General features: G+C 38.4%; 1 protein-coding gene across 3 annotated transcripts; it reads left to right on the top strand.

Annotated features, from left to right (window-relative positions):
- The first annotated feature begins 4,163 nt into the window (after positions 1-4,163).
- HSPA4L (heat shock 70kDa protein 4-like) lies at positions 4,164-25,553 on the top strand. 3 transcript variants are annotated; one of them, XM_009700949.1, is made up of 19 exons: positions 4,164-4,214; positions 5,665-5,805; positions 7,430-7,552; positions 9,041-9,140; positions 10,851-10,984; positions 11,935-12,179; positions 12,266-12,342; positions 13,508-13,659; positions 14,174-14,280; positions 14,696-14,829; positions 16,053-16,255; positions 17,641-17,688; positions 18,847-18,948; positions 19,476-19,613; positions 20,506-20,631; positions 21,792-21,899; positions 22,991-23,110; positions 23,692-23,853; positions 24,288-25,553. In XM_009700949.1, exons 2-19 carry the CDS (start codon positions 5,779-5,781, stop codon positions 24,480-24,482), a joined length of 2,301 nt encoding a protein of 766 aa, XP_009699251.1. In that variant the 5' UTR covers positions 4,164-4,214; positions 5,665-5,778; the 3' UTR covers positions 24,483-25,553. The 3 variants fall into 3 exon arrangements, with proteins under 3 accessions (XP_009699251.1, XP_009699258.1, XP_009699266.1); XM_009700956.1 differs by lacking the exon at positions 17,641-17,688; XM_009700964.1 differs by lacking the exons at positions 17,641-17,688; positions 18,847-18,948.
- Positions 25,554-26,160: the final 607 nt, after the last annotated feature.

Consider the following 26,160-nt stretch of genomic DNA (forward strand, 5'->3'; position numbering starts at 1 on the left):
ATGCGGGTGCTGGGGCAGGAGGCGACCCGAGAAACACTTGGTCCCCCTCCTCCCGAGCTTTTGGCTCTTCCGTGTCCTTGAAATACCGCGCTGGGCTGGATGGGTCACACGGCTCTTGAGGCACGATACTTTTTTTTTTTTCCTTTCCCTCCTTTCTTTCTGCCCTAATAACACTTCTGTTCCGTGTAGCAAAGATCTCGGTGAGGTGCGGGTGTTTCCCCAACTCTCGAAGGGCTGGCAGGGCTTGGAGCGTTTTCACTAACAATTTTATGATGGAGTGGTGGCGAGGCTGGGGAGGAGGAGGAGATCGTCGGTTCACCGGGGAAACAGGGAAGTGGCGCGATGAGTTCTCTCTTCTTAAACCTGTTCTTACTTGCACCGCGCCGCATCTGCTGCCCGTGGGATAGCGAGGTCTTGCGGGAAAGGGGGGGGCCGTGGGCAACGTCCGTGATGATGAGATACGCAAGAGTAGGTGGAGATTGTTCTCTTCTGTTTCTATGGGATACGTCTAGGATTTTTAGAGCTCCATCTGTGCATAATTTTCAAGGAGCGTTCAGGAATTCGTATAATACTCATAAAAATCGGGTTTTGGAGGGTGCTTCCTTTTATAAAAGGAATCTGTAATCAACAGCAGAAAGGTTTTTCTGCTCTGTGAGGCCATAGTAACTTTAGCATTGCTTTTTGTTCTCAGAGAAATGTAGGGTTTGTTTTGCTTTCTAAAAAGTTTTTTTTTTAAAGGTACAAAGAAATTGAGAGCTAAAGTGCATACTGTCTGTATTAATGGTAACACTCTCAAATTCTTTTTACTAATTAGAAAAATACACTTCTCGTGTTAACACTTAAGGCATTAGCCTTGTGCACTTTTTATGCAAACTGAAATTTTGAGACCTTTCAAGTCTGTGCAAGGAACCCTCTGAAATTGTTGCCCAACGAATCCTCTGGCAGCTGCAATTTCCTTCCCCCTTATGAGGAAGAGCACTTCCAATTCTTACCTATTTTTGGAGTGTGTTCTTTGCAGGTAGGCTTCACATAGGTTTCCCTGCACTTAGTATTTTTCACATTAATATCTGAATAACTGTACTTCCAAGACATTTGCAAAGTGATTATGAAAGGAGTTTAAAGCACAGTTAGCAAGAGATCATCTAGAGTGCACAGATACTTAAAGGCAGTAGTTACCTCACTTAAAGTGACATTTTTCCTGGCTTTTTTCTTCTCTTTCTCCAAAACATAATACAGGAGAACATGAGGGACTTCCTTTCTAATGTTGTTGTCTTGAGGCAAACCAAAAGAGTAGATAGAAACGTAACAGGTTTATTACTGTTATGGAGGTTTGTCGTAGTAACTAAACCTTACTTCAAACAGGATTTGAGTGACGTAGGCAGATCTAACTCTTAAATCATCAAAACTTTTCTGCTTGTTACACATAGCAACACAGTAAAGGAACTCTTTATCTGTATGTTCCTGTAGAGGCACTTAACGTCATTTAGATACTTAACATTCGATTGGAAATGCTCCAAATACTTGGGACTGACTCCCCGAAATACAAAGTGTTTGTTTGTTGTGTCTGTGTATTGCAGTATAAAAATACCTGAGCTAGCTCTGGACAAGCTAGTACACTTTCCTTGTGTTGTTACTAAGCCATGTAAAGATACTGGGTTAGATCCTAAAGATAGGACAGTCCTGGCTGTACTCTACAGGGCTAATTGCTCTTTCTGGGCAAGGCTAATTAGTGCAGCCAGCTGCCAGTTTCGGAGCTGGTTCAGGTATCTCTGCAATACTGCTGTGAACAATAGAGCGTTAGGGTAAGCATACTTCAGCGCTGCAGACAAAAGCAGCATAGATTTAGGGAAGATCTGTATTATCACAATTTAATACAGCGCTCTTAAGTCATATATCCAGTGTTCCAGTTGTTTAAAGCATTCAGGTGATCCTTTACTAATACTGTTGGCCTAAAACCTACATCCCGTAATCTGAGGCATGGGATTGTTAGCGTATGTAAAACGTGTATCGTCTCCGACGCTTTAGCACAAGTATTTTAGAAAGAAAGGAAAAAAGATTCTCTCATTAACCCATCCGTTTGAGCACAGCTTGTACTTTTTTAAGGCTTCTGGCCTTAGCATTTCTTTGGATGTTAGCTGGCGCTTGGCTTTTTCTGAACTGGGAACTCCAAGTCTGTTGTACGTGTTTCTGATGCGCCTGGCGTGTTAAACTCACGGCTCCTTCAGGTGCTGTGCCTCACCCCTGTGGCTTTGTGGAAAAACAGCTTATTGATAGCTTGTAACTTTTTTCAGACCATGTGTAATTAGTGTAAGTGCTGTGTCTCACCCCTGTGGTTTTGTGGAAAAACAGCTTATTGATCGCTTGTAACTTTTTTTCAGACCATGTGTAATTAGTGTAATCACAAACTGTAATTAATATGATGAGGCAGCATCTTCTTCAGTCCTCTTCGTGCATTGTTTTGAAATACCCTTGTGGTGAAGAGAGTAGCTACCTGTAGAAGAGCCTGTGCAGTGGTCGAAAGCTTCGTTCAAAGCAGGCTGAGAGTAGTAGCGAGGGAGACGGTTCAGTTGTATCCTTGTGGTGGATGTGCTTCCTAAAGGGCTGTCTTGGATACAGCTGAAGTGTTTGGAGCCAAAGAGAGCACGTTTTATTTTTTGACATCTCTGCTTCCCGACCAAGGGAGGAAGAAACCATCCGTCTCCCTGTGCAGGAACTGAGTAACTGAAGGAAATGATGGCAGGAGGGCTGGGGTACGTAGCTTCTGACCCCTGTGCTGGAACTGAGTAACTGAAGGAAATGACGGCAGGAGGGCTGGGGTACGTAGCTTCTGACTTGGTGTTTCATGCTCTGCATCGGGGTGTTTGCAAGTAGTGCCGTCTGTAACAAAGTCAAGTTCCTAAACTCACAGGGTGTGATATTAGCGTGTGCATTAGCATGTTGATATCCATAAAATAAATCTCTTGTAAACCATTTGTACGCTTTCTAAATCACTCTTTTATCTGATTTTTCTTCAATTATTACAAAGTCTAATTGGGAACTGTAGTGTTAAGCGACATTTAAAAATTGTAAAAGCCGTTTGTGAAAGCTGAGCTGAGTATTTGAAAATGTAGGGCAATGCATTGTCTGTTCGCAGCAGTTAAATCTGGAGAAGGCTTTGCGTGTTCAGCGTGGTGTTAGAGCAGAAGAGGTTGCTAGATAATACTACCGAATTCCATACAGGGCCCTCATTGTAGCAATGATGGAGAGGAGGCAGGAGGCAATCTGCTGTAGTGACCTTTATGCATTCATTAAACAATTAAATTTGAACCATATGAAATCTGGGGTTTATCTGTTATTTACTACTGAATGGTTGTAGCCAGATCCTCTCCCTTTTAAGGAAAGAGCGGCGGTAGTAACTTCAAAAAAAAAATAAAAAGGTTTCCAAAGGCAGTTGTGAGGTGGGCAGATGGTGGCTGGGGGCCTTTGTTGGCGGCCGAGGGGAGGCCAAGAGGGGTGCTGGGTGATGGGCTGAGCAGCAGCGGGCTCCAAGGGGCTGTAGGCTGCTCTAGAGCTTCCTGGGCCTTGGGTGCCTGGGAGCTGTGCCCAAACATCTCCCCTTTTGCCCGTTTGCAGCGGGTACCTGGCAGTCCTCGCTCACTGGGAGGGCATGGTGGTCTGCAGAACTGGGCCGTTCGGCTGCCTTGGGCGGACATGGTTTATTTTATTGTTGCCTTACAATTATTGTTGCTAATGGCCCTTACAGTGTGAATGTGGGACTATCAGGCTTCAGGGTTGTTGAGTCAAGAAAACCTGACTGGTAAAGTTCAGGTTTTTAAATTAAATGTTGCAAGCTGCTTTGGTTATAAACTGTGACCCAAAAGTAACTATTAATTCCTTACCTTCATGATAAGATCTGTAGAACATGTAAGCTTTTAAGGAATTCCTTAAATGCAATTATAATGAAAACAATTGCGGTTGCTTACAGCTTCTAAACTAATTTGCAAAGAACAAAATAACTAGAATTCCACTGGAAGTTCTGGTGCTTCATGCGATAATGCTGTTAAAGAGCCGAACTGTGTTCTGCAATTTTAAGTTTTGTGGGTGATTTAAAGTACTGTGGGAATATTTTATGATATTTTCTTTTAAAACTGAATTATTTTTTTCCGTTTTTACTTAGAGCGTGTATATCTTTAGGATCCAAGACCCGGGCCATTGGGAATGCAGCAAAGAGCCAGGTAAATGGATCAAAAACTCTTGTATTACTTACCTGACTTGTCTCGTGTTGAACTGTGGGAGGTAATGAATAAATTTTGATACTTTTCTGTTTTAAAGTAAATTTTCTACAATAAGCATACATTTCACAGTGATAGTTACTACTTCAACAGTATATTCCCTGTATTAAAATTGAAACGGTATTTCTGCATTGTTCTATCATTCAGAGTAAAAAATGGGAAGAGACAGAAAACCTTGTTTCTTCCCCAGAAAAAGCTATTTATTTTTTTGCTTACTCACAACAGCAAGAATAGAGTTCATAATTAAATCTCCATTGGGGGTGGGAAGGAATACTGTGCTTATGTTTTAGAAAAGCTGGACCTGAAGTTGGACAATGGAAGTTTAGTATAGATAGTGGTTGTTGCTTATAATGTGAAATGAATTAATCTTAGTAATTTACTCTCTCAATCTGAAACTTCAAACAGAAGTAATATTTCTCCAGTACTTTTTAAATTCACTTGCAACCTCAGGAAACCTTCCTTTGGAAGGAAAATACATAAAAATTCATAATAGCCAGTGTGAATCTACAAATTCGAAATAGATTGGGAGTTACCCACTTTTTTTGCATTATGTTAGCATGCTGAGGAATTCCTTCTCCATAGCGCAGAGTGTGGGTAACTGGAAATGGGCCTGGCGGATAGAAAGGCAGTAGAGCCCACAGGTAGTGCCATGAGCGGTCAGTATGGCTTCCATTCTTAGAAACTTTACGCTTTTATCTGAGCTCAACCCCTGAACTTGACTGGTGAGAAGGTGCCCTGTTAGTACTCTTTCCAGCTATGAAGTTTGCTATTTAGACTAGTAAACTAGACTGGTTTATTTTGAAGGTGGTTACCTGGAGTAATTTCTTCCGATAGGTTAAATATTGTGTGTGTTGGGAGTTGTTTGTTCTGGTCCTTTCTTTACTTGGAAGTCTGTCCTTAAAGTAAATAGGTTGAAACACTAATGAGAGGATAGGCGTGGACAGGCTTTATGTCCAGATGGGATCTGAATTAGAGGAGAACTTTAAAGGAAGTGAAATGCATTAATTTTGTTGAAGCTTCATTTAAGGTTAATGTAGGTAATAACTTCATTTGTTCCTGCAGACAGCCATTGCAACAATCTGTAATATGATCTCAAATATTGCATACTGTATCAGAAAGCTCCTCTAAACTAAAAAGTACAGTGAAAATTGATGGCAGCGAGCTAATGGATATTAAAGAGGGAAGTAAATTTGAATTATTTTTAATGGACACCATAGATTAAAAAATAGATGCTTCTCTCTCTCCCTGCTACCCTTTGCTTTCCAGTAAATGTGTGGGGCTTAACAGGGGTCCTCAGGATGTGCATTAAGCCCAACATAACAAGAGTTCCTTTCTGGATGGTCTGCTGTAGTCTGCATGTCATGGGTTATTAAAAAAAGTATCTTTTCCACAGATTGTCACAAATGTAAAAAATACATTACATGGTTTCAAAAAACTGCATGGAAGAGCATTTGAAGATCCTTACATACAAGCTGAAAGGGCCAAACTTCCTTATGAACTTCAGAAGATGCCGAACGGCTCCGTAGGAGTAAAGGTGAGTTAGAGCTTTGAGCAGAGTATCTTTAGTAGTAGAGGTGAGCGCTGTGGACCTTTTGTCACTTAGTTTCCTACTTGAACTGACTTACGTTTTCCCTAAGAAAATTCTAAATATGTTCTTAATCATTTTGAAAAGAAATGTCGGGTGATAACCAGTACAGTAACACCTCTCTTTTTTTTTTTTTAAAGAGCCTGCCTTAGCATGGTTTTGCTATATAGGTGATAACCAGTACAGTAACACCTCTCATTTTTTTATAGAGCCTGCCTTAGCATGGTTTTGCTATATTTCTAATTTCTCCTGCTAATTCATTCACTTCTTTAAATGCTCAAGAAGATCTAGAGTACTTGCTCTGTACTATATACTTACTCACATCTTCTAGTAATGAAGTAGTGTAAAGAAGGTATTGCATTGTCTCCCATGCAGGTATGCTATAAAACGTTAATAGCTCTCGCCCCCAAAAAGGTTAAGTTTGTTTCATTCACCTTCAGTAAAATTCACTGTGTAATAAATCTGCTGTTACCAAGAGATGACCATTTTATTCCCTGCAGTAATGTCTGCTCAAGTACTGTACTTTCTCTGAGATGGCCGTTGAGGTTTCTCATCAATTGTATTAGGTTTCTATAGTGACTTTAGTAGCTTTTCACCTTGCCTTACTAGATTTACCTTTAAATACATATAATTGCAGTGTGTGATTATTAGTCTTATCTGAGTTTAGGTCTTACAGACATGCAGAGACCAAGTTTCATGAAAACAAGATAATGCTCTGAAGATGTAATCCGAACAATTTATTTTTAATTTGCTTCCCAACTAAATGGCTGGAGACTGCTCAAAGTTCAGCTGTTCTGGCTTCAGTCTCTGAATGCGTCTGTCTGTTAGCATTTTAATTTGGATCAGGAGTGCACTTCTGAAGCAAATCTCCCCATCCTCCTCACTTAGCGCACTTTGAGTTGCTTTCTGGCGGGGCTTTATACCACACAAAGTGAGTGAGTTTTGTTCTGTATAGCTGCTTGTATCATACTAATTGCCAGCGTAAATATAGGTGCTGCTCATCTTTCTGGCTGTCCCTGCACAGGAGTGTTTGGGATTGCTAGAGAGACAGCAGCCTGTCAGGAACTCAGGACGTAGAACCTCATGTGAAGGCGGAAGGTTCAGACGTGTCTGCTGAGCAGGGCAGGACTGTTAGAACTGCCTCGTTTGCCCCTTCCCTGCCTCATGTGCTTGAGTGACCCTTGCAGGAAGCAAATGTTCCTTGGGTTTGCTCCAAAACTCTGATTTTTAGCTCATGTTAGGGCAAATGCAATTCTATGTGTATTACGCGTTTTCAGTTTGTTCTTTTGAATTTAAAAAAACACAACAAAAATACTGTAGCATTGTGAATAGCCCGTTGAGATAACTCGGGTGTTAAAGTTTCCCACAAAACAATTTTCAGCTGAGCTGAACTGTTGTGATTTGTTGTAGGTAACACAATTCCGTAGTGGCAATTCGTACAAAGAGTTGTTTGTGTCCATAGTCTGGTGTTAAACTTGGGTCTCAATGCTCAAAATGACAAAAAATCTCCAAGTCACACATCTTAGCGAAAGGTGGAGATGATTTATTATAGAATTGCAATTCTCTGTTTCAGGTGAGATACCTAGATGAAGAGAGACTGTTCGCAGTTGAACAGATTACAGGCATGTTACTGGCCAAACTTAAAGAGACTTCAGAAAATGCTTTGAAGAAACCAGTGGCAGACTGCGTGATTTCAGTAAGTTGTAATATATTTATTGCAGTTCTTATCTATGGATAACTTTAAGCTAGTACGATTTATGCGATGGTGCAATGGTAAAAGATAGAAGTAGTGGGTAGAAATTGCATCCTCCCCCCCAAAAAATGGGCCTTTATTACAGGCTTTTCCAAATGAGAACAGTTTTGTAATCATGTGTGAGAAGGTAGAAAATTTGTTAAATCAAGAGTGTATTTTCAGAAAGAACATGCTGCTTAAGCTGATGCAGACTGGCTAACTCCAAGTGCTACCTATAGTAATCCTGATTACTGTAGTTCCTGTTATAAATGGGAACTGTCCTGTGTGTAAGTAGATCTTCCTCAGTGCCGAAGAACCTTCCCAAATGCATATTTAATTTCTTTGTTGTTACATAGTTGAATGCTGTTGGGTTGTAGTGTAGTTGAGAGTTACCTGAACTTTAAGGCCCTGAGGGTCGTACTGGCAATTTGAGAAGCCCAAACTACCTGCATTTGTTTGAAAAGGTCTTTTTGTTTGGCCGGTTTACTTGGGTTGGGTTGTTTTAGCTAGTGTCCTCACCCATGGCAGGGGACTTGGGGGGGAGCTTGAAGATGAAGTTTTACTCCTGATACGAAATCCTAAATGTCTGCTTTTCACATTGTCTTTGTTTACCGCTGTACTTCTGTTCTTGCTGTGGTGAGAAGTCTGGGCATGAAGTATTGTAGTTATCCCCTCTCTGTCAGACAGAGACATGGAAACTGGAAAGCTGTTTACTTCTACTGTTAGAAATCTGCTTTGATCTTTTTCCTTGCTTCCATATGGTACAGAAAGACACTTAAAGAGGATACCTCCCACACAAACAAGGGTCCTTGGTAGTACACCCCAATGGTAGCTAACAAAATACACTATGAATGTAGTTCTACATCTTAAACTTGACTGGAGTTGAAGATACAGGAATGGACCGCAGCCAGTTTCTACATGGGCTCTGGTTGTGCTTTGGCTATTTTTGGTGGGACAGGGTATTGTAGCGCACTGTAAGCTGGCACTGTGATAGAGGGGATAACTGAAAAATGGATACAGGTTCAGTTGTAACACAAAGTTTAGTTCCAGCACGCCTGTAGTGCTTCTGCAGTAACTTCTTTTGGGGCTATGTATGAATATTTATTGTGTTGACTTTGCGCTGCACAAATGTTTTCAGAAAGTGGTGATTTTAAGATCAAAGACTTAAGAATCTGAGAAAAGGTTTTTCAAGGGTTTTTTTGGTGCTTAAATCTAATTTGTTTAAAACAACTCTGGATATCACCTTTGTCATATTTTGAGATTTTAATTAAAATACGCACTAAATGAATTACCTAGCTGTTTTATTCAGACTGCCTTATTAATCTGAGGTTAGCTTATAACAGTTCCTTGTAGTATTGAAATTTATAAGGTTGCTTAATGGGTAAGTCTGACTCGTTAAAATTAAAAAGTCCGTATTTCATAACATCTTTTGTAATTATTTTTTGGAAACAGGTACCCAGTTTCTTCACTGATGCTGAGAGAAGGTCTGTAATGGCAGCTGCACAGATTGCAGGATTAAATTGTCTGAAGCTCATGAATGAAACTACAGCAGGTAAAGGGCAGAAACTTTTTTTTGTAACCCATTCAGGGTATTGAATCTGTGAGGGTGATGACATACTCCTGTTACACAGTTGCTCGGGCAAATGCTGTGCAGGCTAGTGCTGTCCAGCCCAGCTTGGGAGCTGGAAACGCAGCAGCTCTTTCAGTAGGGGGGTGTTCGGCGCTTAGGAGACATGAGAGTTTGGTTTTGCTGACTTGAATGCAGTGCCACTTGAAAATGGCAACTCTGCTTCTGAAATAGAGCTGGTGTCTGTACTTACCTCACTGCTGTACCAGGGAGGCCTGATCCAGCTGGAGCATGCACCTGACCTAAATTTTCAATTGTTGTATTAAATAATAGTATGCTACAGTATTATCAGCATCAGTAACCTGCATCTGTCTGAAAGATTACAGTAGGTGTGTAGTGGGTCTTCTAATTTTCTTTCCAGCTTACTGGAAGATGGGTGTGCTGGAGTAAAAATAAATCTTAATGGAAGTATTAGAGAAATACCTTTTTTATTGTAAGCTAGTAAGTTATTTGAAGTGAAATATGTTGAAGGGAAATTTTAAATTGTGTAATCCAAGGATATTTCATTTTTAACTACTTAATATGTATACTTTAAAAGCTGCTTCTACACAAATTGTGTTTTTATGGAGTTTTCTCTGAAAGCAGACTTGCTGATCATATTTAGAAACAACTTGAACTGTATGACTTTTCAAAATATCCAAATCCAGTCAAGCATAAGTCTGTGGGATAATGACAGTTTAAATTCGTGGTAATTCTGTCAGCTGTAGCATTGGTACAACTGTTGTTTCTATAAAGTAATTTGTTTACTGCCCTCCTCTGGTTTTGGTGAATTCTAGGGTAGGGTAGAGTATAGAAATACATCGCACTTCATGTGAACTAAAGTTGGAGCCATTTAAACCAGTAATTTTTTTTCTTGATTTAAATTCTCTTTGCTTTTAGAAAGTCTCAAATGAACTTTCCACATGAGTGCTGATATTGAAATCCTAGAATTGTGTAAACTAGTCTTCTAAAATGTTTGTTATCTCTTGAGTGTGTTTGAATTTTGTGAAGCTGAGGTAGAAAAAATACTGAAAGTAAGGCATTTCAAAGGAGAGGTGTAGGCGTGAGGCTTAACCTGTGCAATTTCACAAGTTACAATGTTAACTTGGCTACAAGCAGAACTGAAATAGGAAGTGATGCTTTAGTAGCATTAAACCTTCACTTGATGTCTGTTTCCTCCCTTGTCAGTGAAAAATGTTTTCAACATATTAACTTTCTCTGTGATGAGCTGCTTTATATATGAACAGTAATTCTTAAGCAGAAACGAAAATAACCAATGCGATAAATCCTGGGATCTAAAAATTTAAATTTTTGATGGCGCATATGCTACTAAGTCAGTGCTTTGAAGGTGCACAGCATACAGTTCTTGTTGAAAAGAGATGTTATGTTATACAGAACACTTAATGTTCATTCATATAATTGACATTTTACTAGTAAAACCATAAATAGTAAGAAATGAAAATAACAGAACATGGCAACTCATAATGGTCGAAAACTTGTGACTCTGGACTCTTATGTTCTATTTGAGCAGAGTAACGGTGGTGTTCAGAAAGAGTAAACATAATTAATGTCTGTCTTTTGGTAGTGCTTTTAATGCATACTTTCCAGCATTTGTATACAGCTTTCCCTTAACTTCTGTGGGTTGGTGTTTTTCAGTTGCACTAGCCTATGGAATATACAAGCAAGATCTGCCGGCCTTGGAAGAGAAGCCAAGAAATGTGGTCTTTGTAGATATGGGGCATTCTGCGTATCAAGTTTCAATCTGTGCTTTTAACAAGGGAAAACTGAAGGTAATCTTTTAAGTCATAGAGTAAAATCCCATATTCCAGAAGTATTTAATTGAACAATACTCAAAGTACTGTTCCATGGAAAGGTTAATTTTTTAAAAAAACTAAATAAATGCCTATAGCAAAGATTTTTTTTTTAATGCTGAATACAAAAACTTCCTGTTATTTCTTGGTTATTTCACCAAATCAGTTTTTATAAAATGTAAAAATGAAGTATCCCAAAGTGTGTTTTGAAAAGTGCTTGACGATTAAGCATACTGCACAGTTTTTGTGTGCTGTGTTATATCACTGAAATATTTGCATATTCTGGTAGTCTCACAAGCATTGTAGTTGTGCAGCCGACCTATTTATGGGAAATTGTTGAACTCCCTGAATTGCTCAATGATGATTTTTTTTTCTTTTCCTGCCATCCATCATGGTTCAAAATCTGAATTCAGTAGGGTGTGAAGTAAAACTGAACAGTCTTCGCCTCCTGGTTTGGAGATTCTGGTCTATGAGCTACTGATGGCTGAATGTTTTTGTAAACTTGTCTTTGGTTGCAAAATGTTGTCATCTCAAATCATGTGGAAGATGATAGCAAGTTTTTCTCTTTTGAGTAAGTGACACAGAACTAGTAACAGCATGACAAAATAGCTATCCTAGTCTGCGTTTTCTTTAGTGAGCTAGTAAATGCAGTAGGGGCTGCAGCATGGTAGAAAATAGCATGGTAGATGTGATAGTATTTTATTTGGGGAGGGTAGAAAGAAACTAAGTAATTGAGGTGTGATCTTTTTAAGTTGTTCTATCTGGCACCTGTGTAGAAGATGGTGAGAAAACCACAAAGAATTTTCCCATACCAAACCTGTTTTTAAAGGTGTTAACTCAGAAAACTAGCATCTGTATGAAAGCTATTCCTGTCTCTAAACAAATATTGTCTAATAACTTTTAATCTTTGGTCTTTCACTTCTGTGCAGGTCTTGGCTACTACCTTTGACCCTTTTGTAGGTGGTAGGAATTTTGATGAGGCTTTGGTAGACTACTTCTCTGAAGAATTTAGGACAAAATACAAACTGAATGTAAAAGAGAATCCCCGAGCGCTGCTGCGATTGTATCAGGAATGTGAAAAACTAAAGAAGCTTATGAGTGCAAACGCTTCTGACCTTCCACTCAATATTGAGTGCTTCATGAATGACCTTGATGTCTCCAGTAAGATGAACAGGTACTGTGCATTATTTTCACTGAAGTGCGGTGACGTGTGGTCTCTAAGCTGTCTCGTAATGTGAAACGCTTTCCCTGTTCCTGCAGAGCTCAGTTTGAGCAATTGTGTGCTGCCCTTCTGTCCAGAGTGGAACCTCCTCTAAGAGCGGCCATGGATCAAGCTAGTAAGTAGGAGTTAATTTAGGTACTGCTTTTGGTTCAAGAAAGTAACTAGTAATCCAGTTATCCTCGATCTCCTTAATGATTATCTTTTTAATATGTTTTTGTATTTATTAGAATTGCAAAGCTAAGTACTGAAAAGTTAAATGTAAGTTCCATTCATATGCTTGTCATGTATGCATGATCCCATTTTTGCCTCATTTAGCGCACATATCACTCTGCAACCTTGGTTTATTGACCCTCATTCACCCTCTGTAATGGAAAAGGTTGGTGCTCTGAAAGATTGTTTTCTTTAAAAACACAAAACAACCAAACCAAAACCATGATGGGAAAAAATGGTATTCTTTACTGCAGCTGTCTGGCCAGCCTTTTCCATATGTGATACATACATGTCCTCACTGACCTGAGAATTTGGCAGTATATTCTTAAATTATCTGAAGCATGTGCAAATAACAACTTTTTTTTTGCCTAATGTAGTATAAAAGAGAGAATTAGACTTTCACAGGAAAAAGTTTTACCCCTAATTCCAGCATCTTCAACGAAAAGACAGAGAAGAATTCTGCTTATCTTGTGTCTTGGCTAGATAACTAATACAGGAAGTAAGAACCTGGATAACTGCTGAGCAGAGCTGTTCAAGGACTGAATTCAGAATTAAAAAGTTACCCTGCAAGCACAGTCTAATATTTATTACATATTTTTGGTTAAGGGTTTTGCTTTTCTTTATTGGCAACCAAAATTAAACCAGATATTAAATGAGGTATATTTGGGTTTCATTTTGTTGTTCTTGTTCGGGAGGGGTGAGGTATTGTCCAGTAGTGCAGGGCTGCCAAAGAAAACCCAGTTTCACGCTCTTGAGTTTATGCACACCGAAAAGGGGATGCACATGGACAATGCATTTGAAAGAACAGCTGTCCTCATTGATGCTTGGCTTCTGCATTTTCCAGGTTTGTGCAACTAGAAAACCTTGTAGCCTGCAGGAGGTACAAAGAGTTTGAACAGGACACGTGATGATAAAAATCTGGTTTTAAAGATCTTATTGACCGTTGAATATATTCAGTGCTTGTCACAGTGTCTAGATAATAAGAAAACTCTCATCTTTTTTTTGATTATCCAAGGACAGCTTTTTTGATATCTTGATGATAACTTAAGTCCATGCACTCTCTTTTGTAGAACTTCAGCGTGAAGATATCTACAGTATAGAAATAGTAGGTGGGGCTACTAGAATTCCAGCAGTGAAGGAACAGATCTCTAACTTTTTCTGTAAAGAGATAAGCACCACGCTAAATGCTGATGAAGCTGTTGCAAGAGGCTGTGCCTTGCAGGTATAGTTATTGAGATTAAACTTTACTACTACTGCTTTAACATCATGTTACTAATGAAATACAACTAACCAAAAGCACAAGGTACTATAGGCTGAAACAAGATGAGTGTCTTACTTGTTCTTTCAACAGTTGGTGACAGTGACCATGTCAGAAATGATTGTATTCATTAATTTGCCGCTGTGTCATGTTAGAAGGATGGGCTTGTTAGAGACCTGTTAAATTTGGTGACCCAAATTGCACTGTTCCACTTCTGTGTAGTCATTTGGAAGCTTTGCTGGGTATCTTTACTGACAGTCACTGGGGAAGCAGCATCTGTTACTGTTACTTTAGTTAAGTCTTTCAGTTCAATTAACTTTCTACTAAGCATAGGAAGTTTCTGTTAAAAATCTGGGATAAGCAGGACCTCCATGTGACCTATATGAATTGTAGCCTTTTTGTGCTTAGGTATTAATTACTATACTTGCTATTTAGTTGACTGCATGGATATAATAAAATTTTGGTCTTTGTTTTCTAGTGTGCAATTCTTTCCCCAGCTTTTAAAGTGCGAGAATTTTCCATCACAGATGTTGTTCCTTATTCTGTAACGTTAAGATGGAAATCATCTTATGAAGAAGGAACAGGGTAAGTTGCATGGTGCCTGCTAAAAAGTGTGTGTTTGTGTACGTAAAGAAGAATGTTGAGCTATGGGAAAGACGGGGCTTCAGACTTTGAAGCTGTCATCCACTCAAACAGTTTTAATTTTCTTTTTGTTTTCATTATACTTCTTGACTTCCAATTACTACTTCATAATTGGAAGTACATTTAATTTAAAAATGTTGGTGTGAAGTTGCTTAATTTAAGAAGTGTGACATGGAATGCATGATTCGGGTTTGAGACCTACAGGCCTTCAACCTGCAACTCTTGTCATAAACAGACTTGAACTAAATTATTCAGCTGCTTGGTTAGCACAGCTGCTGATCATTAACATAGCTTGACTTTGATTATCCATTATGTTATGCTCAGCAGTTTAACCTTACTTAATATTTTACTGCTTTAGGGAGTGTGAAGTCTTCAGTAAGAACCATGCTGCTCCATTCTCAAAAGTGATTACTTTTCACAAGAAAGAGCCTTTTGACCTGGAAGCTTACTATACCCATCCACATGAAGTGCCTTATCCTGATTCCAGAATAGGTAAGAACATGCAAATAAAAACCCTATACCCAGCTCCTGTGGATAATGGGAAAAGTGACTTTTTTTAAGATAAGTTATTTCTGTATTTCCTAGGTTATAGAAAAGCCTAAGTTTTCTAGAAAGGCTCAGCACGGTCTTCCTGGTTTAGATGCAATGATCAAACAGTATCAACATCTTCTTTTGGCAGTTCCTAAAAAAAATTTACTTTCTTCATTCTATCTGTCTTCACTGTTTCTGAATGCTTTTTTTAAACAGTAGGTACAAAGAGTTCAGTGTTCTATTGTTTGGTTCTTTCAACCTCTATGGAATGGATAAGGATCTTATGTGCCCGCCAGCCTGGATTTTTCAAAGAAATTGGATCAAAGGAGCTGTTAGCACTAGACAGTTATCTGTCCAGACAGATATCTGTCATGTCTCTTTCTGTTAATCTGAGAACATACAGGATAGGCATTTCCTGAACTTCAGCACCTGTAGTAGAGTCTAAAGTATTAGATGGTGTGAGTAAGTGTCCTGGTAGCCCATACGACCTTACTTGCAGTTAGCAGTAGACTCCTCAGGGTCTTTAAATTAATTCACAATTTCATTTACCAAGTTATGAATTGGATATAAACTTGGTGCTACCTATTTAGCTGTCTGCAAAAAGTCTGACATCTTTAGGAAAGATCATTCTCCCTTACACGTGCACAGTCTGCATCATTTACACTCCAATTTCCAGCAAGTTGTAAAATAAAGTATCAACGTCGCTGCTTCTGGAAGCCTTGATAAGCACTGTTCATTCTCCAAAATGTGTAGTGCATCCATGTTACTGAATTCAAATAGAATCTTTAAGCTCTGTTAACGTTTGGGTTTTTTTCAGTGCAAAGTTTTAGTTAGGTGGATGAAAGAAACCATTCAAGATGCATCAGAGTAGTTTCTCTAGCATGCTGGTTAGAGAAGGCAACAGAGAAGTAAACACCTACAAGTGTTATCTTGACTTTTTATGAAATGCAGATAAAGCAGAAACATCTTATTATTGTTTAACTGATAATAATTGGGGAACCAGGTTTTAGTTGATCTAGCTGCAGCTTACATTGTAGAATTGACAACGAAGTAGGAAGTTTCCAAATAGTTGTTAGATGAAGTTGCTATTTAAATTCCCTTCAAGGAATGTGTTCTATTTCTTTTTTTCCTCTTTCACTGTTTTTTGGAACAACAATTAAAACCATCTTTTTGTTTTTTTCAAGGGCGTTTCACTATTCAAAATGTTGGTCCCCAACATGATGGCGACAATTCCAAAGTGAAGGTTAAAGTGCGTGTCAATATTCATGGCCTTTTCAGCGTGGCTAGCGCTTCTATAATAGAGAAGCAGAATGTAGAGGGAGATCACAATGACACACCTATGGACACTGAATCATCAAGTAAGAACCAAGGCAGAGATGATGAGCTGGTATGTAAACTTGTAAATATCTACACTCCTTGTAATTCTGACAAGAGAGCCAATAATTAGAGATTAAATCATAGCATGTAGCTTTTGACAATTACTACTTCTCCACCTTTAGATTATTTCTTCAGTTATGTAACACATTTCTTCATGTTTGTTATTAAAGTACTGGTGACATGTGGCACTTAAGAAAGCAAAAAAGAATGTGAAACCAGATTCTAAAGAAAAGAGTGATTTTTTTCGTTGTTCTTTACCATCTCTAACTAGTCTTAGCATTATCTAGTGTTGCTATGAAATGGCAGCATATTTAATGAGATCTGTTGACAAACAAATTCTAAAGGTTGGTTTTCCTCAAAGTACTACACTTTCCTTGAGTAAAAAATACATGGTATTTCTGTATATATGGAAAACTTATTCTAAGAAAAATGCCCTTAGTGAAAGAATGTTTACAAAGTGCTTCAGCACTGGTAGTCCTTACCAACTGGCTTGTAAGCCTGGAAGGAAAAATTACTGGAAATAAATGTGCAACAGCTTTGTCATTAATACTGAGAAATAAACAAAACTAAGTTTTCTCATTCTAGCACAAGGAGGATCAACTTTCTTGATCGTGCACTGCACACTGAAGGTAAATAATTGAGAGTAGTGAGGTGCAGCTACTACTTTTGACACTAGAGTTGAGGACTGGGTGCCAGGGAACGGCACACCAGCGGTGGCCTCAGCAGCCTTTCTTTTTCACTTGAGCCCTTCTCTAGCTTGGGATTTTGGTTATGTCACAGCTGACAGGGGAGAGAGATGATAGTGTAGAGAAAAAGAGGATAAAGCAGTGGGCAAGCTGCTGCTTCACACTCCTGCTGTCTTTCTGAGATTGCAGAGTGCTCAGCAGAGTGAGCGGTCCCACAGGTTGTCAGGTGTACTGAGGGAGGGTTTCCTTCAGGAGTAAGGTTCCAACCTTACTCCAACCAGAATGCAAACACTCGGTGGCTTTATCTGGAGGAAGGGGTGAAATCTTGAAAAATTTGTCCTTAGCAGCTTTTCCCACTTTAGTTGAATACATTACAGGAATTAGAGCAAGTGGTTACACAATTAGCATTACATAATTGATAATAAGATAAATTTTATACAGCTTTCCAGGAATTTGGGCATATTTGAAGTGCCAAACACAATGCAGTTCCTTGTGGACAAGTGCTCTGCATGTGATGTTTGTATACAAGTGAAAACTGGTTGAAAGTGAGATAACTGGCCTTTAGTGTAAAAGGCACGCTGCATGTGGAGGTTACTAAGATGAGCACACTGTGTTCAGTACAAGAGTAACCAGTTCCATCCTCAGCCTTTCAATTTGTAGTACTTCCATTTGTCTAACACATCTTCTGTTTTACAATGGTGCTTGTCAGCAATTACCTTTCATTATTGAGGATGATGCCCTTGACTCTGAGGAGGAGGTTTGTGGTGTATATTTATTATTTTCCCCCTGTAGTTTTACTCTGTAGGCAAAACAGTTCCTTCCAGTTGTTGCCTTTTCTGTGTGAACAGTAAGAACAGGAAATGGGGATTATATTTTTTCCCTACTCTGAAGTGACAAAACTTAAACTTGTTAAAAGTAGCCTTCTTGTCTTCAACTTTTTAAAAACTTGCTGAATCAATTGGCACAGCTAAACTGCAACACCCGCACCTGTGTTGGAGTTTGAAATCCTTAAATAACTTTTTATTGTATTTCGCAGAACTAACAGTAAATTATTTTACATGTGTATGTAGTTTGTGAATCCAGGAATCTTAATTCCTTGTAATGGAAGTAATCTTGGACCTTTCAGACCTCAGCTACAGGTTGTTAGTTACTGATGCTCTGGATGACCAAGTATTGGAGTCATCCTGAAAACTTCAGACTTATCCATTACTACGTTATTAAAAGTGTTTTCCAGAGATGACAGGGAATTGTATTACTTAAACTAAATCCAGTGATCAGCACTAGTAATTAGTGAAGTCTTTAAGATCTGTAAATTTAGAATAAGGCATAGGTGAACTACAGATAAATTTAAGCAAAACTTTCTTAATTTTGGGTGGCAAGGAGGGAAGGCAGTTGGTCAAGTGCTCCAAGAGGCTACTACAGAAACTAATTTTTATGGTCCTGTGAGACAGATGCAGGTAACAATTACAATGACTAAATCACTTCTGCTTTGGATTACAAACTTTGATGTTTAGGTGAAAAATGGTATGAGGTCAAAGTTCTGACTGTTCCATAGAGAACCTCATGTTATTGCCTGTGCTGGTGGTATGTTTCTAGAATGTTCTTAGCTTACATTTTATATGTATTTATTTCTAAGTTAAAATGGAGTATTCACAAGGCTTAGTGTAATTCTGTAACAGGGACAGACGGCAACGTTGTAATTATTTCAAGGGGGCAGGCAGAATATAACTTTCACTTAATTTGAGAAAGATTATGAATATAAGTACTACATCAAAATGTCTGTTTAAACATGGTGAATCAAAAATCCTTAAGATTGATTCTGAAGTCCATCTATTGTCTGTAATTTATTATAATTGTCATCTGTCTTAACTGAATGCAAAGATTTGCTGTATGATTTATGTAACTCTTTTTCTAGGATAAAATGCAGGTTGATCAAGATGAAGGTATTCAGAAGAGTCAAGCTGAACAACAGAACCAAGCAGATGAGGAAACTGAAAATACAGGAACTGAAACAAAAGTTTGTATTCAGTATTGATAAGGAAATGTCATGTTGTTTCCCTGAGACTTTTTTCCCCAGTATTCTCTAAATGGTTAATCTTCCTAGTTGTAAAACATGGGACTGTATTTCGAGGAGTATGGCTATACTGAAATGGTTAAGTTAAGAATCCAACCTTACCCACTTTCATTTTTGACACTGTATATGAGTAAGACATGGAAGTAAGTTTGTTGTTTAAATTAGTTTTATAGTGAAGATGGAATCTAGGGGAACTTAGGAAATGTTACGATGAAGAATATGTGGTGCCTTTAGCTTTTGAACAAGTTTTCTCAACAGCTTTTTACATAATGTTGAAAGAAATTAAATTCCACCAGTTTGGTTCAAAATTAAGGTAGTGGTAATTCTGAATAGCAGAATAATAATTAGGTGCTTAATTTACATATGATTAATTTGTAGCTGTCTTACGAGGTTCAGTTGTGTCTCTTGAGCATAAATGTAATAATATTTCTATTCTTGAGAGTTTCTTAGTAGTGTAAATCTTTTTGTAGACTGCTGCTGGAGACAAGCAAGATCATCCAGCCCAGCCAAAGGCTAAAGCTAAAGTTAAGAGTATTGACCTACCTATACAGGCAAGCCTCTATAGACAACTGGGACAAGATCTTATCAATTCCTATATAGAAAATGAGGTAAGCAGCATAAACAGATGACTGCTCAAATTAATGTCACTGTAGATAATTATCCAGAAAGTATTTGCAACCATAAACTTCTTATCTAATTTAGAATTCTTGAGAGGGGAGGGGGTTGCCCTTAATTGTAGGGGGTTTTGGTTTGGTTGGATTTTTTTGGTGAAATTAATCAGTTTCACTAGACTTAACTCCCCAGATGTGTGAGTTTGCCCTATTAGCCTGTCATTACCCGATGTATCAATTCCATTCTTAGGCAGGAAACACCTAGGATTGCCAGTAAAGGCTCCACAGTATGTTACACGAATGCTAATTGTTATTGACTGACCTGATACTGGTCAGGAGTAGCATTTGCACGTGTTTTGGTGCTTTACATGTGCCCTTAGTTATATCGCATTTTTGCCCTTCAAGTCCTACATTAACAGGAAAGTATTACAACATGTAATTACAAACCTGCCTTTCAGAGGATCCTTTCTGAACTTTGTAGGTATTGTGTCTGTGAAGATCTCACCAGCATAAGCTCTTACCTGAAAGGTGGTCAGTCTGAAGAATTAAAATATGAAATAATTTTTGTAGGGCAGAATGATTCCTAGTGACTTCCAAACCAGAGTCTAGACTTGCCTCTACTTCTAGTCCTGTCTGTGGTGGTCAGATCATAATTATCAGATCAATTTACGTTGAAGCACTTGACAAACAGCTTCCAAATAGGAACTCATTTTCCCCCTGCTTCATTTCAGCCTGCAGTGAAGACGACTTATACAAAACTGAACATTTTAATCAGTAATGGTGAATTAGTGGGCTTCTGCAAAGTTCTGTGGTGCAGTTTCAAGAGACTAATCATTAAACTTGAGACTTGAAATGCTTTTAGTTTTAAATAAGCTTTTCTCCACCTCAGGGGAAGATGATGATGCAAGACAAGCTTGAGAAAGAAAGAAATGATGCTAAGAATGCTGTTGAAGAATATGTATATGACTTCAGAGACAAGCTGTGTGGAGTCTTTGAGAAATTCATCACTGAAGAAGTAAGACCTGCCTGTGTGTTTCAACTGTTGGAAAAAATTCCTTTGTATTTCTAAGTTTTGAGTGTGGGTTATGTGGAGGCTGCAGGGGTCTCAGACCTGTTTCACAGTATGGAATGGATTAACATTCAGGCTACACTTAACACCTGACATTTGACATGCAAGCATGCAGAGTTCTTTGTCTGGGAAGTTTCTTAGCGGCAAGGAGAGATTTGGGATGCAGGCAGAAAATAAAAGTTCTATGGTGGGGGTAGGAAAGCAGGACAGATCACCCCGAGCTCTGAAATGGCATGAGTGGGTAGGAATAAAATGAAAATGATCAGAAATGGAGCGTCTGTAGCTCTGTGTTTTATTGTGTAATTTCATTAACTTAGAAACATGATTCTTTCCCCACTTAAAAGTCCCAAGTAAAGGTGTTGAAGGAAGCTGTACACTGGGCTTTTGCAAAAGCAGTATTGAAAGCACACTTGTCCTACAGTCATTTCTCTGTAACAGCCATCTAAACAAAAGTGGCCAGTACACAAGCAACCAGTTGTTGACACAACAAATATCCAGCAGCAGTTTTAAGGTCTTCTCTCTGGATTACCTGGTCATCAACCCAGCAATGTTGTACAGATGCCCTCCCAGTATAAACTCAAGGATGTGAGGCTCTTTTCCATACCAGTTTCAAAACAATCTCTTACATAAGTTACGTGGATAGATAAGATGTTTATTTCTAAATAATTAAAGGTAAAATCTTCGTTTATAGCCAGTAGAGTCCAACTAAAACAATTTTAACTTCAGCTATGTATATAGTTGTCCAAATTTGTCTGTTGTTCTGTCCTGCTATCGAAGAACCTGAGAAGCAGAACTTCCCATGTAAAGATAATATGTAAGAATGTTGAGATGCATAGGCTTCCTTATAAAATCAGTCCTGAAGCTATGTAACTCCCTTAAACTTCACCTGAAAATCAGACTAGTAGGGCTGTCCTGCCGCTCTTACCATTCTGTAAAATCTTGGCTTTGAAGCCTGTTAATTATTATTTTTCTTTGCTATCACTTTGAATATTTTAAATGGATGAAACAGTCTTTTTTGAGTTGGGGGCTTTCTTTGCATGCTGGGGGGAGAAGTCTCGTTTGCCGTGTTCCCTTCTGAGCTAGAGCATCCCTAACTTGCTTCACAGGATTCAAACAAGCTGACCTTGATGTTGGAGGACACAGAAAACTGGCTTTATGAAGATGGAGAGGACCAGCCAAAACAAGTATACATGGATAAGCTTCAGGAATTAAGAGTAAGGTTTTAAGTTACTTTCTGGAAAAATCATGTGTGTGTTTGGGGGTGGGGGCATTTATATAAATACATATGGCTAGGTAAGCAAAGCTCTTCAATGAGGGGTGTGTGTGCATACCCATATGTGAGTTTTGTAAATCCATTAACTTCGAAGTGCGACCATTCAGGTTGTATCTTGATGTAGTTTTGTTATGAACGTATTATTTACAACTAGAAATACAGTTTGTTTTAATGTCAGTTGTGTTCCTAATTGGAAAACAGTCAAAGTGGTCACTAGTGACAGTAAAATTAATTGCTGTGGGAATTTTCTGTCAGTCTTGTTACAATGTGAAAGAGGCTTTTGAGTAGTTGGACTGCTCTCCCAGGTATCCAGAACTACACTTCAGAATAGATGCTCTGGTTTTCCCGTTTTCAGTGGTCTTGTATCGCTGTATCATAAAACTGAATTTTTGGTCTAATATGTGAGGATAAAGGCCAGAGAGTGCTTTAACAGTAGCTTCCACTGTATCATTTGATTAGGAATGACAAAAAAAAGTTAAATACTTCAGATTTTAATAATCTCATGGGGAAAATGTGAATTCTGATGAATGACTAGCTACTCTATAATAAGATTGTCTCTAGCTCTTGAGCTCCAACTGTGTTCTCTCAAGTCAGATTTCCTTTTGGGGGAGGGATAACTGATGGAAACAGCAGTGTAGATCCTGGCAACTGCCTTCTTGCCTGGGTACCAGTATTCAAGACAAGGGGGGGAAAAAAGACAATGGATAAAACCGGAAGTTTTCAGATGAACTACTTGAAAATTAAACCATCCATGTAAACCATCTTCCTTCTCTTCCGAATGTGTTGTTCCAAATGCTCATTTTGCCGAAAATAAGTGCAAAATACTAAGCCTAATAAGGACAGGTACTACTCCTGTGTTAAAACTTTTGGGCTTTTGTTGTTGTTGCACTAAAGCAAAATGCAAAGATGAAGCACTTGAATGGGTGAGAAAATGAGTTAAAGGGCAGCCTTCCTTCCAATGCTGCGTTTTATTCTTAGACCAGACTGAAGTCTACTTCTGTTTTGTCAACATCTTTGTGCTTATGTTTCCAGAAATTTGGACAGCCTATTCAGGAAAGATACATGGAACATGAAGAAAGACCAAAAGTTTTGAATGAACTGGGAAAGAAGATTCAGCTCCTTATGAAAGCAGTCGAAGCATATAAAAATAAGGTAGAAGCAAACTATTTAAGGAGTGAACTATTATGGGTGTTTGAGTTCGACTGTAGCCTTTCTGTGTTGAAAAAGAAATCCTATAGGATTACTTGTTAAGGTGCTTTAAAATGGCTGTTGTATTTCTGCTCCTGAGAACTTTGCAAACTGCTCTGGATTGCTAGCAGAAATGATTTCTTCATGAGAACATGAATTAAACATAGTCACTTTTTTTTATGGTGACTTGTACCACTTGAAGTGGATATCTGAAGTTATGGCTGTAACTATTGTTTCTATAACTTACAAGACTAGCTTTTGGGGTTAGTTAATCAAAATACAGTAAGTCTCAGATGCTTTTTTTTTTCTTGCAACTTCATTACTAACCTGCACTTCAGCAGTGTGCACTTACAATCAAAATTTCAAATGTCTAAAAATAATGTCCAGTCTGTCTTGTTCTACAGTCGTTCTTCGTACTAAATGCTTGGTAAAAACTACTACTGCCCAGTTGTAGCAATGTTATCTGACTTCATTATGTGTCCATGAAATTCTTAATTGGATGAGAAGCGTATATTAATTGATTATATAAATATTTCTCTACTTAGGATGAAAAATATGATCACCTAGATCCTGCTGAGATGGAAAAAGTTGAAAAATACATTAGTGAGGCTATGAATTGGTTGAACAGCAAAATGAATGCCCAGAACAAACTAAGTCTAACTCAGGATCCAGTTGTCAAAGTGGCAGAAATACTGACAAAATCTAAGGTAAAAAAAAAAATACTCATTGTACTTGTTGCATTCTAATAAGTTTTTTTTCAGCAAGATTTTGGCCTCTGTGTTGAGCTAAATATGAAATCTGCAGAGATTTTAAAGCTATTTAAAAGATCCATACAGAGGGTGCAGCAGGTTTCTTGATCTTCAGTACTGGCTCTTGATTTGAAGCAGTACCTCTCTTTAAAATACCGAGTTAAAACATCAGGCTTGCTAGAAGGTGGATTACAATATAGGGTTTTAACACATTGGAAGCTCTTTAGCTAGTGAAAGGTTTTATTTTAAATTTCTCTACTTGATAGAATAGTCTAGTCCTTGAAAATGAAATTCCAGGTCACTATGAACCAGAAACAACTTTGAGATGTTCTAGTTTAGTGGAATTACCGTGCCACCAAATGACCTTGCTGTCTCGCTTCTGTTACAACTAGGAATTGGATAGCTTCTGTAACCCTATTATATACAAGCCCAAACCGAAGATAGAACCTCCCAATGATGGGCAGTCAAAAGCTAATGGTGAACACAATGGACCAGTGAACGGACAGAGCGGTACTGAATCACAACCTGAACCAGCGAAGGACAATTCTCAGCAGACCAAACCACCTGGAGAAATGGAAGTGGACTAAATCTTGCATTTCTTTTACTTAATTAAAATAGTGCAAGTAACCACAGGGTCCATTCTTTTTGTCTGGTACACACCTCAGATGTTCAGTTATTCTTAGCCAACCTTCTGTCATTTGTTGCTGAGTAGTTTTGAAAGTGTTTTATGTTAAGTACACCTCTGATGTTCATTTCCACTGATGCTGCTTATGTGGAGCTTTAGCCAAATGTAGATTGTTATAAGTCAGTTTAAGCTTTCCCAATATATTTTATATCAAACATACAGAATTGATATATAAATGGCAACAATCTACCTTATTTAAAGCTTTTATTGTGGATAAACCTCAGCTCCTTTATTCAGGAAAGGATACTGTATTGCACTACTGATGCTCAAGTGTAGATCTAATCGCATCTTTATTTTGGAAAAATATTGGAATTGAAGTGGCAAAACTTGTCACTTGAAGCACTGACCTTTTCTAGTTATTGTATTGTTATAATTTAAATATTAAAATAGAGGTTAGTTGGCATACCAGTCCATCTTGTTGATGTACCATGAGAACTGTATGGTCTTTTTCATATAAACTGAATAATACAAGCTTAAACATTTTTTAGACTCCCATACCACTAACAATCTTAGTTATAAAATGCTAGCGTAATGGCTCTGCCATGTGCTGCAATCAAGCGAATGGCCTCGGTGCACATCGCTGTACATAACATACTGTGCTTATGATAGGATGATGCTAATGATAATAGTATGAAGGGGTAGAATATACAAGGACTACTGCATAGCTTCCCCTTGAAAATGTCTTGCTGCACATGTTACTATTTGTACTGCTTTTGTTTTGAATGAAATCTACATCTTGATCCTAGCTTGTGCTGGGGAGGAGAAGCAACATAAACTGTGCTGTGTGAGCTGGATATTAGCACCCTGATTTTGAAGTTGCTTAAATGCTCCTTGTTGCAAACTTCAAAGAAATCCTGAGAGCTTATTTAAGCCATGGTACTCAGCACATAAACCTTTTGGTCAAGGATCTAAACAAAAGAGCTTAGAAACTGGATATTACCACCCCAAAGGTGGAATCTGCTTGATGAACTTGCGTAGCTTACCAGTTATCTTTGGTCATTTAGCTGATGTAATGAAGGTGTCTATAATGTATTACACAGCCGAGTCACTATTTTCTTTGATACATGTTAGAGACATCTTAGACATTGTCAAGGTCCAATGTATGTTTGTATATTCTGAATGATTCTGTCAGTCGCCAAGGTACTGTAGCACTTGCTAGAGCAAGTCACTTTTCATTTGACTTTAAACAACTCTCCTATTACCAGAATAGGAATGGGCTACTCTAACTATGAAGTGGTTTCTTAGTCATGTCAGCATAAGAGACTTGAGATGAGTTGCAGCATAACACCTCAGTGACTTAACTCCACTGCAGAAATGCATTTAGGTGTCCAGGTGTTAATTGGGCATTCGGGCAGCAGCCCTCCTGTACAAGCTTGTTGCTGTTGAAAAGGAGTGAAGGGTCATGCTCTTGTTCCTGGCTTTGGCAGCCATTTTATCTCCAACCATGCCCCTCATGTTCCACCGCTGTTGATGTTACACAGAGTAGTCTGTGACCTGAGCTAGAGGTGGTACAGGTGAACTACACTCTCAGTTACCTTCACAGAAAAAGGAAGCATCATTTACAATCATATATAAACCTG

This window comes from Cariama cristata, unplaced genomic scaffold (genome assembly GCF_000690535.1).
Source record: "Cariama cristata isolate BGI_N322 unplaced genomic scaffold, ASM69053v1 scaffold7060, whole genome shotgun sequence".
Lineage (NCBI taxonomy): Eukaryota > Metazoa > Chordata > Aves > Cariamiformes > Cariamidae > Cariama > Cariama cristata.

Excerpts from the sequence above, each read along its gene's own strand:
- HSPA4L (XM_009700949.1), top strand. The coding sequence starts at position 5,779 with ATGCCGAACGGCTCCGTAGGAGTAAAG. Across the intron at positions 13,660-14,173 it reads CAAGAGGCTGTGCCTTGCAG|TGTGCAATTCTTTCCCCAGC; the intron begins GTATAGTTATTG and ends TTTGTTTTCTAG. Across the intron at positions 14,281-14,695 it reads TCTTATGAAGAAGGAACAGG|GGAGTGTGAAGTCTTCAGTA; the intron begins GTAAGTTGCATG and ends TTACTGCTTTAG.